The 17,173-nt window shown below is 40.5% G+C and overlaps 1 protein-coding gene across 1 annotated transcript in view; it reads left to right on the plus strand.

The window, feature by feature from the left end:
• Positions 1–722: 722 nt before the first annotated feature.
• The window catches only part of SNTG2 (syntrophin gamma 2), a gene marked incomplete at both ends in the record, with an annotated part of 235,978 nt that continues 219,527 nt past the window's right edge, over positions 723–17,173 (plus strand). Inside the window, one exon of the mRNA XM_079532539.1 lies at positions 723–794. Within this exon, the coding sequence (XP_079388665.1) occupies positions 723–794 (72 nt within the window). The remainder of the gene's footprint in view (positions 795–17,173) is intronic.

The following is a 17,173-nucleotide window of genomic DNA, read 5'->3' on the forward strand; positions in this document are numbered from 1 at the left end:
ACCACAGATCCACATGAAGTTTCCCAAAGCTGATTTCCCAGGCTATCCAGGTGATGTACTCAAACACTGGGATGAAGGCCAAAGACCAACGAAAGAACAAAACCTGGTGATGTTGGTCTGGAGATTATGACAGAGGGGCGCATACCTGCGGGAGACCTACATATCACTGAGTGACCCCGACACCGAGGGGAACATCGCGTGGGCCCGCAGCACGCTCCCCTCTGCCGTTCCGACGCCCCGTTCCCGTCCTGGGCTGTTCGGGGCGGGACGGGAGCAACCCAAAATCGCCGCCGCCGCCGCGCTCGGGACGAGGCTCGCGGGGGGGGCTGCGCGGTGCCGTGCCGGGGAGGAGCGCAGCAGCGCTAGTGGCTGCACCCAGAGCCCGGCTGTGGAGATGTGGCCGCAGAGGGGAGGGGAGCGAGAGCGGCGGCGCCTTCCCCCCGGAGAAGAGCGAAGTTAAATAGGCAGCGCGCCTCCGCCGCGGTCCTCTCCCCTCTTGGCTCCCAGCCTCCGGCGAGACCCCTCCTTCCCGCCCGCCGTGCCCGTGCTGCCGCCCCTCCCGGGCGGCGGGGCAGAGCGCAGCGCAGTACGGTGCGACCCCCCGGCACTGCACGCCCCGCGGAGCCGCGACGCCGCTCGCTCCCGGGATTCCATGCCTAAGGCGCCGCGTCCCGCCGAGACGCCCGTCTGACAGAAGGACCCAGCCAGCTGCATGGGAGGAGATGAGCGTGGCGGGGAAGCAGCCGCCTCCCGCACCGCTTGAGCGCCCCGGCAGCCTCCTCGTTCCCACCTGGGCAAGTATTCGCGATTCCCACGCCCGTCCCGGCACCGACTCCCGCAGCCGCCCGGGTCGGGCAGCTCCCACCGGCGCAGAGGGAGGGAGGGAGGCGCCTGCGGGAGGGGAGCGAGCAGCGGGGCACCGCCTCAGCCTCCCTCAGCAGGAGGAACGCTGCCGGCCGACGAAAGGCAGCCCCGGGCCCTGGCCCGGCCGGCGTCCCCTCTCAACGCGGGGCTGCTATCTCTCTCAGCCCCGGGAAAGTTTCGGGGTCCGGGGGAGGAAGCGGGGAGGGGGCTCGTTGCGTCTCGACTTGTGCGGTATCGCGCTGGCGAGGGAAGCGGGGAGTTGGAAGAGACTCGCTACTTCGTGGCAGCGCATTTGGCACACCATTTATAAATGATGCCCTCTGATGGTGGTTCTCAAGCGTCCTTGATTTATTAAATTAGCGTCATCTGGTACGTCCTCTGTACCTTTTAAAGTAATGATGGACTTATTGATTTAGTGTAACGCTCCTCTTGGCATGCGGTTATTCTGTGGAAGTGTAACTGCAGCATTTTTCAGCCACTGTCTGGAAAGTTTCATTTATTATAAAATAGTTTACTGGTGCTGAAATAAACAGCCCATTCACTCTTTGTCCTGTCCTTCAAGCTGTCTCAGTGATTACAACTGTGTGGTTTTAAAGAACTGTGTCACCTTCGTCGTATTTTACCCTGAGCATCATTCAGAAGCCACCTGCTTGTTGCTCCATGCAGTATGGCTTAAAGATGCTTTCCTTTTCACAGCAATTTCATTACCTCTTTAAGCCTCCATAATCAGAGAGTAGATGTTTGGAAGAACAAGTGTGGAAGGAAAGGAAATTAAATGACACCTGGAACCACAAGCAAGTGCAACAGATGCCACAAATCTGTGGCAACTAACTGTTGTCCTGTCCAAGCTACTTTGGGCTGTGTATTTGTGTCACTCATCTGACTTGTTTGTCTCTCTTGCAACACATTCATTCACCTCTTGGCTTTTGGAATTTCTGTAATTAAAAAGAAAAGAATTGAATTAAACCTGCTGTACGATTGTCTGTGTTTTAAAGCTGCTTCACAGCTCTTAATTTGTAAGACCTGCTCCTGAGCTGTAAAAATAATATGTGCAGCAATTACTTAAAATGTTAACAGCTGGAAGGATTGTATGGGAGTTCAGAATGTTTCAGCACTAAAAGTGAGGCATAATCACTATCATTGGGTGAAATTTATGACTGGTGTTCTTGTAGTTCTGTTAAATGTATATGTTTAAGGCCACTGGGACATGCTGTTCCTGCTGATATTCATGGGACTTCCACCTGCGGTATTGCCTGAAGCAGCACTGGGCTTTGAAGGAAAGGACAGGTGTGGTGGGAACCAGAGATTCGTGGCCGTACAGCTTACCTGAACCCTACATCAGAAGCAGGAATGTAAATCAAAAGCTCTGCAAGCTGCTTCTTTCCAATGAACACAGAACAACTTAACCTCACTTTCCAGAGTATTTTAAATGTGATCATATAGACTTCAGATTCCACAGTGGCATTTTATGACAGGTATTTACACACTGAGTTTGTAACTGCATAGCTTCCCAGAGATGCCACGTACTTGTGCAGGGAATAGCATGAGCCATTCTCAGCATCTTAAAAACAAGACCTTGCTTTTATGATTAACAGTGTGATGAGTATTTGTTTCATTATTTTAACACTACTGGTATCCAAATTCTTTTCCCTTACTATTTTTATATCTGTGTATTGCCTGTGTCTTGCGAATTTTTCTCAGAAATAAGATAGAACTATGCTAGTTATGATGTAACTACTGCATGCTGAGCCCATTTTGTTGTCTGGGGTTATGGTAATTAGGCAGACATAGTTCTTAAAGGTACTTGTATTCTAATTTTTTTTTACTTTTCAGAAGGAAGGCAGAGAAGTACTAGTCCTTGGAAAGTAGCTCAGCTCACTTTTAAATACAAGATAGCATGCTAGATTTGAAACACAGTACTATAATATTTTGTATACTTATATTTTTAACACTAACAAGCTCTTTTAAGTCTGTTTCTTGCATAAGCTCCTTAAAGTTTATGTGTTTGTATTCTGTTCTACACAAGTGAAGCTTCAGTCGGACATTGTCTCTAATGTTTTGCCAATCAGTGTAATTTGTGCTGCTTGCCTCCCTCTGGATCAGACATGTTCATATTGAGCTGATTTCAGAAAGGAGTGTGTTTCCTTTATCTGTAGTGAGCTTCTTAGTTTTCTTGTATAACTCTTCCCCTTTTTGCCCCTCAGAAATTCTGAAGAGGTCCAACCCCTTAGGGATAGTTACCCACTGTGTCAGTGTGCCTGTGCCACAGTTTTCCCTGAATCTTACATCGATGCAATATGAGTTGGATTCTGTGGTTTTCTTTGTCTTGCCGGAAGTGTGAAAGGCAGTGATAGCCTGACAAGCTTCTAAAATGAAGAAATAAAGGCATATATCTCATTGTTATGTATCAGTACCCTGTCAGTGGTTTCTCAGAACAGAGACTATTCTGCTAAAATGCCATTATTTATACTGCATGCCATCAACTAACACACCAAGTTTTTTAAAGCTTTTTTCTTACTCTGTATGGAAGTTATCAATAGATTTCTTCATTCAGCAAAGACCCAAATGAAAGAAGTATTGGGAAACTATACAACATTGGATGTTGTTCTGCTCTGGAGTTATTCCAACTCTGATCTCCGTAAGGGACAAAATGCATATGTGGATCTTCTGTTCCTTTCTTCCTTTTTTTTTCCTCTTTTTTTCCTCTTTTTTTTTTTTTTTTTTCCCCACATTATGTCTATGTAATTTAGGTGCTTGGATAGAGATGATAATATTTACTCTTTATTTTTTATTTTTATTTTAAAGGAAGGCCTGGCAAATTTATTTTTTTTATTTGATTTTGCACCCGCCAATACAGAAACATCCTCAATGTGATCGCTAGGTGTCGTGTTACCACAAACATCAGCCTCTTGCCTTTTCCCTACTCATCTTTTTAGGGTCAACATTCAATCGTGCCATTTTTCTGAAATAGATGGCTACCATTAATGTTTCACGCCAGTGTTTTGGTATGCCATGACCATAAGAAGCAGTGCTTGCTTCAGCTTTTCTGTTTTCTTTTCTTCTTTTTTATTTTTTTATTTTTAATTTCAAGTTATATCTGCACTTAGATTGCTTTAGGTTTCAAAATTATTTCCAAAGTGCCTGTCTACATCACTATAGAAATCCATAGGATATACTTATTAATTGAAGCTTTTCCACCCACACAGTCATTTTCTTTTGCAGTTGCTTGCTGGGCAAAAGCTGATTTCTGAAATTTTTGTCAAGAATTGAACAGAATTTGCATCCTGATGTGGGGATGAGAATAGATGGTGAAGCTTCATGATAGAGAAGGGGTATCTGTGTATACCATTGTATGAAGCCTCATAGTTACTTTCCATTGCAAATTTTGTTGATTTCTCACTGATAGGGGAAGTGTGGTTTTTTGCTCCCCTCCCCAGCCTTCCACTCAAAATCTGGAATAAAATAGTTTGAAGACTGTATTAAAGAAATTTACCAAACACATTATTTAAAACTAGACTATACAAGTTTTTTTTTCCTCTATTTTTTTTTCTTCCACAATTTTTCTTCATTTTTTATCTCTTCCCTCAAAAACAAAATCTGAGTCCTGCTTCTGTCTGTACATAACTCCATAAAAATAGCTACCAAACTGATAAAAATCATATTCGAGATTATGGCTTTAACATCTTAATGGAAATAAGTCTTGTTCCCACCTGCTGCTCTGAAAAACAATGTCTTATCTCAGGAAAAAAACAACAATTTTGGTATTCTCTTTACACCTCAGATCTGTGTTTCAAATTGTAAGCATTTTTTTTTTTCTGAAGTTTTAAACATTTTATGAGATGAATATAAATAGAATTACGTTCATTTGTGAGTGCAGAGACTGCTGAGAGTAGAAGTGGTAGCAGAGCTCAGCAGAAGGAGCATAACACATACCTGCAAAGTGGCAGCTGATACTGCGTATCAGTGGCATCATGGCAACAGTAACAACATACAAAAGTACGATTCACTTAGGGTGGAAGGGACCTTGGGAGGTCAGTGAGTCTAACCTGCAGAAAACAGCATCTGTCCTGAATTTAGACTTGGCCATTCAAGGTTTTTTCTCATTACATCTGGGAAACTGCCAGGGATGGAGAGTGCATAACCTATTTGGGCATTCTTGTGCACTGCTGGACCATTCCCATGGTAAGCTGGAGGATGCTGCTTGTCCTCCAAAGCTATCTTTTTTCCAAGTTTAACAAACTTCCTGAGCCTCTCATGGGAAGTTCTCCAGCTATCTTTGTGGCCATCCATTGTGCTTGGTCCAGTTTGTACCAAGAGACCCAAAACTTGATGTTTGGGTGTGATCAAGGAAGTGTTAAGCAAAGAGAACTAGTCAAGTTGATCACATCTGCATTGATGCTTCTTGCCTCTGTGCTGCCAGCATGCAGTGCTGGCTCCTGCCTGGCCTTCTGTCTGCCAGAGCCACCTGGACATTCTTAATGTTATGCATTTCTTCTCCATAATGTCTCAGAGAGAAACTGGAAGCAGTGAACACTTTTAAAAAGCAGATAGCTCTTAAAAGTGCTTTTTCTTTTTCTTTTTTTCTTTTTTTTTTTTTTTTTCCCTCCATTGGTTAAGAATGGATGTGTACCTCGAGAGAAATTTGGAATTTAGCAAATTATAGTACTACCTTTCTGCGTGCTGTTTTATTTCTTTGAGTTCATTTGCCAAAAGGAGAGAAAGGCTGATGCTGACTTTCATCTGAAGCTAAGATTCATTTACGATGCAAGTTGAAATAAAATACTTGGAAGGATTTGCTCATCCTTTATTTTACTGATGAAGCTGATAGTTAGAGCCAGCAGAGGCCGAAGACTGTGCTTCTTTCCAGACACCATGTGTTAGTTTCACTCATTTAATCCAGAGATGATATGAATTTCTTTTTGTCTGTTTTCTTGAAAAGAAGGCAGGCTGATATTCTGAGCTCCTCTGTACCCAGTTGTCTGAACTTTCTGTCTGAAAAAGCACTGTGACTCCAGTGAGAGCCGTTGTGCTGGAATCCTTCTGCTGCTCTTTATTTATGTATATTAGCAGGCAGATTTTTGTAATGAGATTTACAAACTCTCTAAAGAATATAACCTTGAAAAGCTGTAACACTTCAGCACAATCTAATCAATATTATGTTTATCATTTTGTGAAGTTCAGACTGTAGTAAGGACGAAATGCGTTTGTAGTGTTTAGAGAAGTTCTGGGCAGGAAAATCAGTGAAAAACAATTGAGGTTTTGCAATGTATTTAGAGAGGTGTGGTGCATGTTTATACCATGTACAACACCATAAAGTCTTTAGTCTTACAGTGCTTCCCTCTGTCATGCCAAAATTGCACAACTGTTTGCCTGTTACTTTGGGATTTTTGCCTCCGCACAATTTGTATAGGTTTTCTAAGTCATGATATAAATAAAGAATGAGGAGAAACTCGTCCTGTGACCAGGCATATTCTGTATAATGCTGTCTGCTGGGAAAAACACAGCTAGAGAGCTTTCTTCATAGGCTTCAGAAGCACTTCCCAGAGTCTGAGCAGCCAAGTTTCATAGTACTTCCTTGATTTGAATTACTACTGAGTTCCCTGTTTTAGTGCTAGAGATGTATAGCAGAAAGGCTAATTGATTTGGTGAGGACGACAGCAGCAGACTTAACCAAACAAGGATGAAACCAAAGCCTGTGGGTGTCAAATCTTTGTGAACTCTTGATTATTCTTCCTTGTAAAAACAACGGAATTTTAGTCATTGTGACTCTTGATGTGGATTCCCTTTTTATGCCCAGTTTTGCAGGAGGACTAAAGGAGTAAGTAGAGAGAGTTCATGTCAGGCTCAGAGAAGCTCAGTCTGTGTTTGGTGATGAAATACTCCTCAGAAACTAGCAGACAAAAATGTGTGTTTGCTATGCTATGTGTGCTGGTAGACAGGGCTTCCTTGTTACTATTATTGTGATTTGCACTGTTAATGGCTATTATCATCTACCTATAAAGACATCAATTAAAAATAGTGGCATACAGAGTTTCAGAGTACAATGGCAAGTTAGTGAGCATTATTATTTCTGCTTTACCAGTGGGGAAGCTAAATAAAAAAAGTATTAATTAAGGCTTTGGATTTTTTTTGTTGTTGTTGTTTTGTTTGTATTTTAAATGTGAGTTGAGAATATTGTATTTCCGTAGTTTATATTTCATGAATATGTGATGAAACTTTACTGAAAACTACATGGAAAATGATTTTCAGTTTTAAAATTTTCTTCCGTATCTCCATTTTCATTTATTTATTTATTTTTGCTTTAATAACTTTTGCATTATCCTATCCTATCCAATAATGGATATAGACTTATTTGAAAAATATGCATTCATTTAACTGAAGAGTAAAAGCATACTTGCTTCTGCTGCTTGTGTACATCAGGAGTAGTACTTTAACATCATTGAGAATGGATTTATGTTACAAAATATAATAGCTGGTATATTACATGAATATATTAAACTGAAGAACAAGCACGCACATTAAAAACTGTCTTAAGTAACATGTGAGATAGTGATGAGTTTTTATTTTGTTTCCTCTACAAAAGCTCTTTCTCCTGTAAGCATACATAAGACTATTAAGTTGATTGGCAGAAAACACCAAAACTGATCTCACAATAGATATCATGAGGATGTATTCATATTCGAAAACTTTTTATTACAAGCATATGTTGCAGTCTTCTTCTTCAGCAAAGGCTGTTCCATCAACAGGCAAAGATTATTTTTTTTTCATTTGTTTCACTGCCTGCAGCTAAGACCCAGATACTGCAAGGAAATTCATGGGCACATATCTTTCCATACAAATCCCATTTAACAGTTTTAAGTGATGTTTTTAGAAAGGCTTAAGGAATTACTTATCAGTGTGGTTGTGTTAATAAAATGTGAGTTTCTTCCATACTAATAAAATATTTTCTTCAAGCAGGAATTATAATCTAATTTTGTGCTATTTCTTTACCTCTTTTTTTTTTTTTTTTTTTTTACGATATCCTTCTGTTTTATGCAATGTTTTTAGTAAATGTAAAATTTAGTTGTTGTTCTGCTACCCTTCACGAGCCCTGAGTAAATGGTAACATAAGGATGTGCAGTAATCCATGATATCGATTGATTTTAAGAATAGAGTTCAAATATCCAAAGGAGGGCTACGAAGATGGAAAAGGGTCCAGAGTTGCAAGTATGAGGAGTGGCCAAAATCCCTTGGTTTGTTCAGCCTGGAGGAGAAAAGACTGAGGATTCCTCATGGAACCTTACAGCTTCCTTGTGAGGGCAGTGGAAGGGCAGGTGCTGACCTCTGTTGTCTGTGGTGACAGTGACAGTACCCAAGGGAACATTGCTGAGACCACTGAACCTGAACCCCAACGCTTGCACCCTTTAGTCAGGAACACCACTGGAAGATTCAGCTGAGGCTGAATGTGTGGTTACATGTAGACCACATCAGGTCTCATGTAGCGGCATGAGGTAAGAGGAGAGGCAGGACCTTATCTTTCTTGTGGCAGTGATAGGACCCGAGGGAACAGCATACAGTGTGTCAGTGTAAAGTCAGGCTGGGTGTTAGGAACAGGTTCTTTACCAGAGGGCGGTGGGGATGGAACAGGCTTCTCAGGGCAGTGGTCACTGCATCAAATCTGACAGAGTACAAGGAAAGTTTGGACAGTGCTCTCATACATAGGGTTTGAATTTTGGGTGGTCCTGAGTGAAGCCAGGAGTTGGACTTGGTGATTCTTCTTGTTTCCTTCCAACTCAGGATATTTTATATTTCTATGAAATGTTTCCAGTTCAGTCTTAACAATCTTGTTTTGTGATGTAGCAATAGCTTTTTATAAAGTTTTTTTCTACTCATAAATCATCAGCCTATTTATCTGCTGCATCAACACACTATTTTATACTATTCATTGTATTTTCATTTGAAAGATAGATTAATTACTAAGACATCTGGTGCATCATATGGTGTATGTGCTGGATGTGCTGAACAGAATAATCTTTTAAAAAAAATAACAGAAAAAGGACATTATGTAAAAGGATTACACTTTTAAGTGTGCTTTGAAGAGTAACTTTACAGTACTAAATTCTCTAGGTCTGTTATTCAGGATTTTGTGATCATTAAAGGAATCTTTGATTCTACTGAAACAGATGTGCATTCCTGCTGTATATTTTCTTTTATTTCTTATTTCTTTTCTAGAAATAGGTAATATTTTAAAAATAGGAAAAAAATAAAATACTATTTTCTAACAAGGACTGTATTATGGAGTAGTAATATTATACTTTTTCCCAATATTATAATGAAACTACTGCTATAAGTAATTCAATTTACGATTTGTAAGGCACTAATTTTTTTTTCTTACTGTCTAGAGAAATTACATCCATGGACATAATGTGCCCTTCTTAGCCTTCATATAGTTTATAGATAACAGGTTAGATACATATCACCCTTTTTACCTAAGAACTTTCGGAAGATGAAACTTAAATATATCCATTGTACTTTTTCTTTTCAAAAATTAATTTTTTCATTGAAGTTACACTTCCAGAAATGTAATAGTTGTGCTATTTTCTTTGTTCAATGTTTTGCGTGAACGAAAACAGCACCATTACGACTCAGTTGGAGCCATCAAGGTTGGAGATGTAGTGGGATGCATTGGTTTCAAAGATCTTTTCAGAAAAGATACTGATTCCAACAAGAAAGAAACATAAAATCACCAAGGTTGGAAAAGACCTTTAAGATCATCCAGTCCAACTGTGCACCTAATACCAATATTTCCCACTAAACCATATACCTTAGAAATCTGTCTTAAGCATCTTTTGCTTAAGTCTGAGGGACCTATTTAATAGCTTCATTAATGACATAGAGAATGGGATTGAGTGCACCCTCAGCAAGTTTGCATATAACCCGAAGCTGAGTGGTGCAGTAGATATGATAAAAAGAAGGAATGCCATTGAAAAGGACCTGGATAAGATTGAGAATGTGAACTGAATAAGGTTCAACATATCTGAATGCAGTCTGCTACATCTGGGTCAGGGCAATTCCAAGTACGAATACAAGCTGGAGAATAAGAGAATTGAGAGCAGCCCTGAGGAGAACTTGGGGGTTCTGACAGATAAAAAATTGGACATGAGTTGATAGTGTGTGCTTGCATCCCAGAAAGCCAAATGTATCCTGGGCTGCATCACAAGAGGCGGCCAGGAGAGAGAGGGAGGTGATTGTCCCCATCTGCTCAGCCCTTGTGAGGCCTCATTTGAAGTACTGCGTCCAGATCTGAGGCCCCCAGCACAAGAAGGATGTGGAGCTAATGGCCCAGGTGAGAGCCACGATGATCAGAGGGCATGTCTGCTGTGAAAAAAAGCTAGGCAAATTGCAGTTATTTGGCCAAAAAAGACAAGGCTCCAGGAATTGCAAGCAGCCTTGCAGTGTTTAAAGGGGGCATAGAAAAAAGATAGGGAAAGACTCTTTACTGGGGAGTGTAGTGAAAAGATGAGGTGTAATAGTTATAAACTGAAAGACAGTAGGTTTAAATTCCTCACTGCGAGAGTGGTGAGGCATTGGATGAATAGATTGCCCAGAGAAGATGTGGAGGTTCCATCCCTGAAAATGTTCAAGGCAAGGTTGGGTGGGGCTTATGGCCACCCAGTCCACAGCAGGGAGCTGGAACTAGATAGTCCTTATGATTTTTTTTTCAACCCAAGCCATTCTGTTATTCTATGTTCTGTGACTTTTTTAAAGAGAGGTATTCCAGGAAGCAAATCTGAAATTTGAATTGTCAGAATGATATCAAAACAGTTTACTGATGAAAATTAGTGAACTGGAATTGTTTGGTTCTGATTTACATAAGCAACCCAGAAGAGCTTTCTCTTCATTTTGACAGTTTAAATTGTAGCTTGGAAGAATGCTTCCTTCTGTCTTTTACTACCTGTAACTGAGCCCTTAGAGAAAGAAAACAAAAATCAGACTTGTACTTGTTACAAAGAGCACACTTGCAGCAAATGGAATAATCTGTGGCTAATGCTCTCAAGAACATTTCTTTCAGATGTCATGAAGGATAAGAAAATGGATAATCACATACTGATTCCAAGTAGAAGTAGTGATCATTAATAATTAAGACTTGATTTTGTTTTTATCACCTCTTTGGTTTTTAGTTTACTCCATGACTAATTCAGAAAGAATGGAGGGGATTAGGGCAAACAAATGGTTAATGTTCCTCTCTAATTCTATTCTACACTTTTTTTCTGCTCCTTTCCTCTTTATAAGCTTTGCTTTACTCTTCAAAAGAAGAGTTTCTGGCTTTCTCATTAACACATCTGATATTTGGAGACAGTCCATTTCACTGGCTGACAAGAAAAAAAAATTGAAGAGAAACATATATATTTATATATATATATATACAATATATATATAAGATAGTGATAGGACAAGGGGGAATGGTTTTAAACTGAGACAGGGAGGTTTAGGTTAGAAATTAGGAGGAAGTTTTTCACACAGAGGGTGGTGACGCACTGGAACAGGTTGCCCAGGGTGGTTATGGATGCCCTATCCCTGAAGACATTCAAGGCCAGGCTGGATGTGTCTCTGGGCAGCCTGGTCTGGTGGTTGGCAACCCTGCGCATAGCAGGGGGGTTGAAACTACATGATCATTGTGGTCCTTTTCAACTCAGGCCATTCTACAATTCTATGATTTTTAGAGAACAGAAACATTACTGAAGGGTAGACTTTAGAGTGGTTATTAAAGGGAAATGTATGTGAATGAAGAAGAGTACTGTGTTGTTTTTTTCTGGGTGATTTCTATCTGTGTGTAGTACGGAGAGTCCATACTTTATACTCTGATAGCTCTGTTTCTTCTCTTCAGCTTTCAGTTGTTTGACAGATTTTGAGAAACGTCAGTAAGGTTAACTTAATGTCTACTGGATGTAGGTTTTGTAGCTAAATACAATTAAATGGAGTAAACCTGCTTGAGTTGATTCTGTAATTCTCATAATTCTAGTGTCATTTTAATCCAACTGGGGTCAATCTAATTCTCTTCCACAAAAGCATCTTGCTTCATCAATTTATAGCATAAAATGAAGGCTTCATTTTTAAATTTTATATCATTTCCATTCTATTAGTCTAATGTGTGATTCACTGCTGAATGCCGCCAAAAAGTGCAGAGTGCTTCATGTGTATTTTTTAAGCAATTAGTGCTAGTGCTGTCTCCTCCGGGAGATATTTTTTCTTTGAAAATTAGCTGCAGACTATGCAGCCCTACAAAACTTATGACTTAGCCCAGTACATCTAGCAGAAGAAAAATAAACAACATAAACCCACCAGCCTACTGCCATGGCTTAAGGCACTGAGGTGTGACATGAACATGATGTAGTTCTGCAAGTTCCTTTTGGATGCAATTTAGAAGTAGTAAAAAGTTAGACTGCTCTGCAGAGCATCATTATTTTTCAAGAACTTCTGTGAAACTTTGGCAAACAGACTCCTGTCAAGAGAGTATTATCAAAATATTTGTCCTTGTCTTGAGGAGAAGGAATCTTTTTGCCTTAAATTAATCAAAACAGTCTCTAAAAAGGGAGATGAGGGAAAGTTATTTAAGGATAAGGACAGCATGTCCTTCTAACTGACTTCTCTGACTATAATCCTTGCTTTTATTTGTGGTGTTGAAGTTTCATTAGGAATACATCTGCTCTGAGAGCTAATTCTCTATATCATGTTTAGCTGAATATGGCTTCAAAGAAGACTATTAACAGAAGCTTGTGTGCTCTCTATATAAGTCGCAAGAAAGTCTTTTCTCAAATATCATGAAAAATAGCTGCCTTGAATAGTATTTCACAGAATAAAAAATTAGTTACACTAATTGTAAATTGCAGTCTAAATAGCCAGTCATCAGCTTGCTTGGTATTTTCATATCAAGTTTCTTATGGAACTAATTTCATGTTCGTATGTGAGACTAAGGTACTTTCAGTACTGAGAGCTATGGATAATTTTTATGAATGTTTCCGTGAACTAGAACAGAACAACTTGTCTTAGTTTTTCAGAACTAATCAGTCTTCTAATGTCTCCACTGGTGGTATCTGGACATACAGTCATACCTCAAAGTTTGGGAAGTTTCTATTTGGTCAAACAATTCCTATATAGGCAGAATAATAAGCTGAAGATAGATTTGATATCCTCTATATTCTGTAGATGGGTGTTGCTGGCTACTGAGAACACTAAAAGAGGCAAGGCATGGCTTCAAGCATTCAAATGCATTTGATCATGCTGTTAACTGTCAGCATTTTCCTTGGCATAATTTTGTCCTGGGCTACTTAGCAGTCTTTCAGACAATATCCAGACCCTAGTGCGGGAACATTCGTGCGGGCAGCACAATTGTGGTATTCATATCTTTTAGAAAGGCATAGAGTTTAGATTCACAGATTTGAGCTTTGCGCTGCCAGCTGACCTAAAGACCACCAGGTGCTTTATTTACCAGTATAGATGTTACCTCTTAGATTGTGGCACTCCTTTTTGGCAATGATATTAACCTTATGTGCTCAGAAATGTCTGAGATTTGCTGACTTTTTTTATCCAGGGGAGTTATTCTGTACTTAGATCACTGGTGGTTGAAAACTGTTTTCAAAACAAAAAGATATTTATGTACTTTGCAGAACAAAGCACAGAACTGCAGTGGAAAATATTCCATTCCAAAGAGGCTTTATTTCATCCTAAAACACGTATATAAGTATTTTACTTTGGATTAAGAATGTGTTTTTCAGGTGACTTTCATTATCATCCGTATTTGCTGCTCTGCAGTTTGCGTTGTAAAGTGGTTTGGAATGCACCAAAGATACATCCAGTGTTGGTAACTAGAACATCAAAATAGGAGTAGACAGAGTAAGACAGAGGCACTGAATATTCACACTGTATGAATCTCTGGTGTTTTATTACAGATTAACTAATGCCTGATCCTGTGAACTGCACACCTGTTTGTGGCTGAACCCTCTAGGTGTGTCCTGGAGCATGCCTCCATTAAGGTTAATTCCGTCTAGCACATGTGCCCTGAAGCCATGCCACAGTGTAAAGAGCAGTATGATAAATAAGAGGGGGGGGGGGGGGCATCTGGAAAAGATTTGCTTCAAAATGCATACTTCAGTTTTGAAGTAAAATGTAATACGTAGCTGAATTTCTTTTGTTCTGAAAATAAGGCACCTGATTAATTGCAGCTATTAATTAATAAGCTTTCAATCCAAGGTAATGTGTAATAGTAATTCTAAAATAGAAACTTCCCAAAGTGCTAATGATAGAAGTGTTGGGTCCTTGACGAAAAAGCAGTTTTGCTTGGAAGAACTACTTCTCCTGTAATACATTACTAGACTATCTGGAAATAGTCTCAGTAAATCTCATTGTATATTTTCATACTTGAACTGATTAAAAGAGGCAGCCTTTTATTAACTGCTTTTTGTGTCTCTTTTTACCCAGTAGTATATAAATGAGAACGGTATTTGTCTCTTTCTTGACTTTGCCTGCTAAACTTTCCTTAGAATCTCCAAGCTTTAATATCATGCATAGTATTGTAGATTAGGCTGAATGAATAAATGCTGACAGCTCTGTCTCTTAACATTTTATTCCTAATCCTTTCCAATTTTATTATCTTTGAGAAGGTCTGATTTTGAGTATTATTCTCAAATGTGCTCATATGAGATGTATGACAGAATATATTTCCTCAATTTGCAAATTCTCTCAAGGACAGAGCTCCTGCTTCTTGAGTAAGACAAAACAGACTGCTGAAGAATGTTCCAGTAAGTAGACATGGGTAATCTTCAAGGCATGGAAAACATTTGACTATTTGCTAGGGAAAATGATTTCTCTTAATAATCAGAAGTTATGAAATAAGTTAAAGACTGAAGTGAAATTAGACTTACTCCTTTGAAAAGAATGTGCAGGCTCTTCAAATCTGGTTTAGAGCATCTCTGAATAGGAGATAGCACCTACAATGTAGCTCTGGCAGAAATCATCGTGCTAAGTCACAGAACCACAGAATCACAGAATACCTAGTTGGAAAAGACCTTCAAGATCATCCAGTCCAACCATCCAACCATCACTAGTAGTTCTCACTAAACCATATCCCTCAACACAACATCCAAACGTTCCTTGAATACCTCCAGGGTTGGTGACTCCACCACCTCCCTGGGCAGTCCATTCCAGTGCCTGACCAGTCTTTCAGAAAAGTAGTATTTCCTAATGTCCAGCCTAAATCTCCCCTGGTGCGGCTTGAAGCCATTCCCTCTAGTCCTATCACCAGTTACACAGGAGAAGAAGCTGACCCTCAGCTCACTACAAGCTCCCTTTAGGTAGTTATAGAGAGCAATGAGGTCTCCTTTGAGCCTCTTCTTCTCCAGACTGAAGAATCCCAGCTTCTTCAGCCGCTCCTCATCAGGCCTCTGCTCCAGACCCCGCATCAGCTTTGTTGCCCTTCTTTGAACCCTCTCCAGGGCCTCAATGTCTTTCTTGCAGTGAGGAGCTCGAAACTGGACACAGTACTCGAGATGTGGCCTTGAGATCAGTCAAGCAGGACCTGCCCTTAGTGAACCTATGCTGGCTAGGCCTGATTCCCCCGGCTGTCCCAAACATGTCCTCAAGACATCTGCTCCATAACCTTCTATGGCACTGAGGTCAGGCTAACAGGCCTGTAGTTCCCCAGATCCTCCTTACAACCCTTCTTGTAGATGGGAGTCACATTGGCAAGCCTCCAGTCTTCTGGGACCTCACCAGTCAACAAGGAGCGCTGATAGATAATGGAAAGCGACTTGGCTATCACCTCCGCCACAGTTCCCTCAGCACTCTCGGGTGAATCTCATCTGGCCCCATGGACTTAGGACAGTCCAGCTGGAGTAGCAGGTCTCTGACTGTGTCCTCCTGAAATGGGAATTTAGTCTGCTCCCCAGCTGAGATTATCAGGTCAGAGAATGGAGTATCCTGAGGATAACTGGTCTGACCTTTAAGAACAGACGTAAAGAAGGCATTCAGAACCTCTGCCTTCTCCTTATCCTCAGTGGTCACATTCCCAGCCTCATCCAGTAAAGAATGGAGATTCTCCTTAGTCCTCCTCTTACTGTTGATGGATTTGTAAAAGAGTTTCTTGTTCCTTTTTACTCCAGCGACCAGGTTGAGTTCAAGCTGGTTCAAGTCATGGCTTGAACCAGTGAGGGAGCACCTGGTGGGAACGCAGGGCTAACCTAGGGGAGCTCAGGTGCAAATGCAATGCAGCTGAATGATTGGAAGGGATGGGGATCCAGGATCCAACCCTTCCCAGACCTCATTTAAGGGTTGGCAGTGGAGGCAAGGCTATCTTGCTGGAGATCCCTGCCTACCTGATGTCTTCCAAGGGTAAATGGATTTTTTTTTCCTTTGTTTTGGTGGTTGCTGTATTTAGGCATATTCTTACTTGCTGCAGCCTAGGACTTTGCTACCCTGCTATAATTGCTGTGCTTTCTATTGCATTACAGTAGCGTTAAGGTAGTACCTTTTCTCCCTGAAGAAAGCAGTGTATAAATGTGACTGCATTGTTCTGATTACAGAATTCACAGTTATTCTCAATTCTTGTTTCATGCAACTAGGTCTAGCTAATGTCTTGACTGCCAGTCACTACTCTAATTGTAGTAATAGTGATCTAAGAATATGGCACAATGTTTTGTTTTTTTCTTTACAGAGTAGGAATGTTTCTTGTTTGTGCATCTCCTATGCCTGTTTATAAACATTTCTCACTAGTTCCTCTGCTTTGATATTATACTTTGTCTTATACTTTACACAGCTTTCCTTGCTTGTGTATTCTGGAACATGCTTCTGGTGGGTAAGGTTGCTGCCCCTGCTCCACCCAGGGTTTTCTGCTCCCTTTTCCTGCTGGAGTAGCCCACTCTATTTGTTCCCTGACATCTGGAGCCCAATATTTATCAGTATCAAAGCAAGATTACTAACCTGCATTTCTTTATTTCTTTGGCTCTTTTTTTTTTTTTTTTTTTTTTTTTTTTTTTTCCCTTCTGCTTTTAAGGTCTGCTGTTATTTTTCTTTTTTCCTTTTTCTAGTGCAACTCTTGTTCTTTGCAGCAGTTTTCTGTGTGTGTGAAGATTGTTGATGTGTCTTCCACAGCATAAGCAGCATCTGTTTCCTGACTTTTTCAATCATGCCTCTATACGTCTATGGTTGTTTACAGGACTCTGACTGTGGCCTGGTCAATATGCTGATTTGAGCAGGATTTGTTTAAGCCTATCTCATGCGGTACCCCTAATTATAATTCCTGGAGCATGGAATACATCATTGACTCATGTTCAGC

The sequence above is a fragment of the Tetrao urogallus genome, assembly GCF_951394365.1.
Source record: "Tetrao urogallus genome assembly, chromosome: 2".
NCBI classification, from domain to species: domain Eukaryota; kingdom Metazoa; phylum Chordata; class Aves; order Galliformes; family Phasianidae; genus Tetrao; species Tetrao urogallus.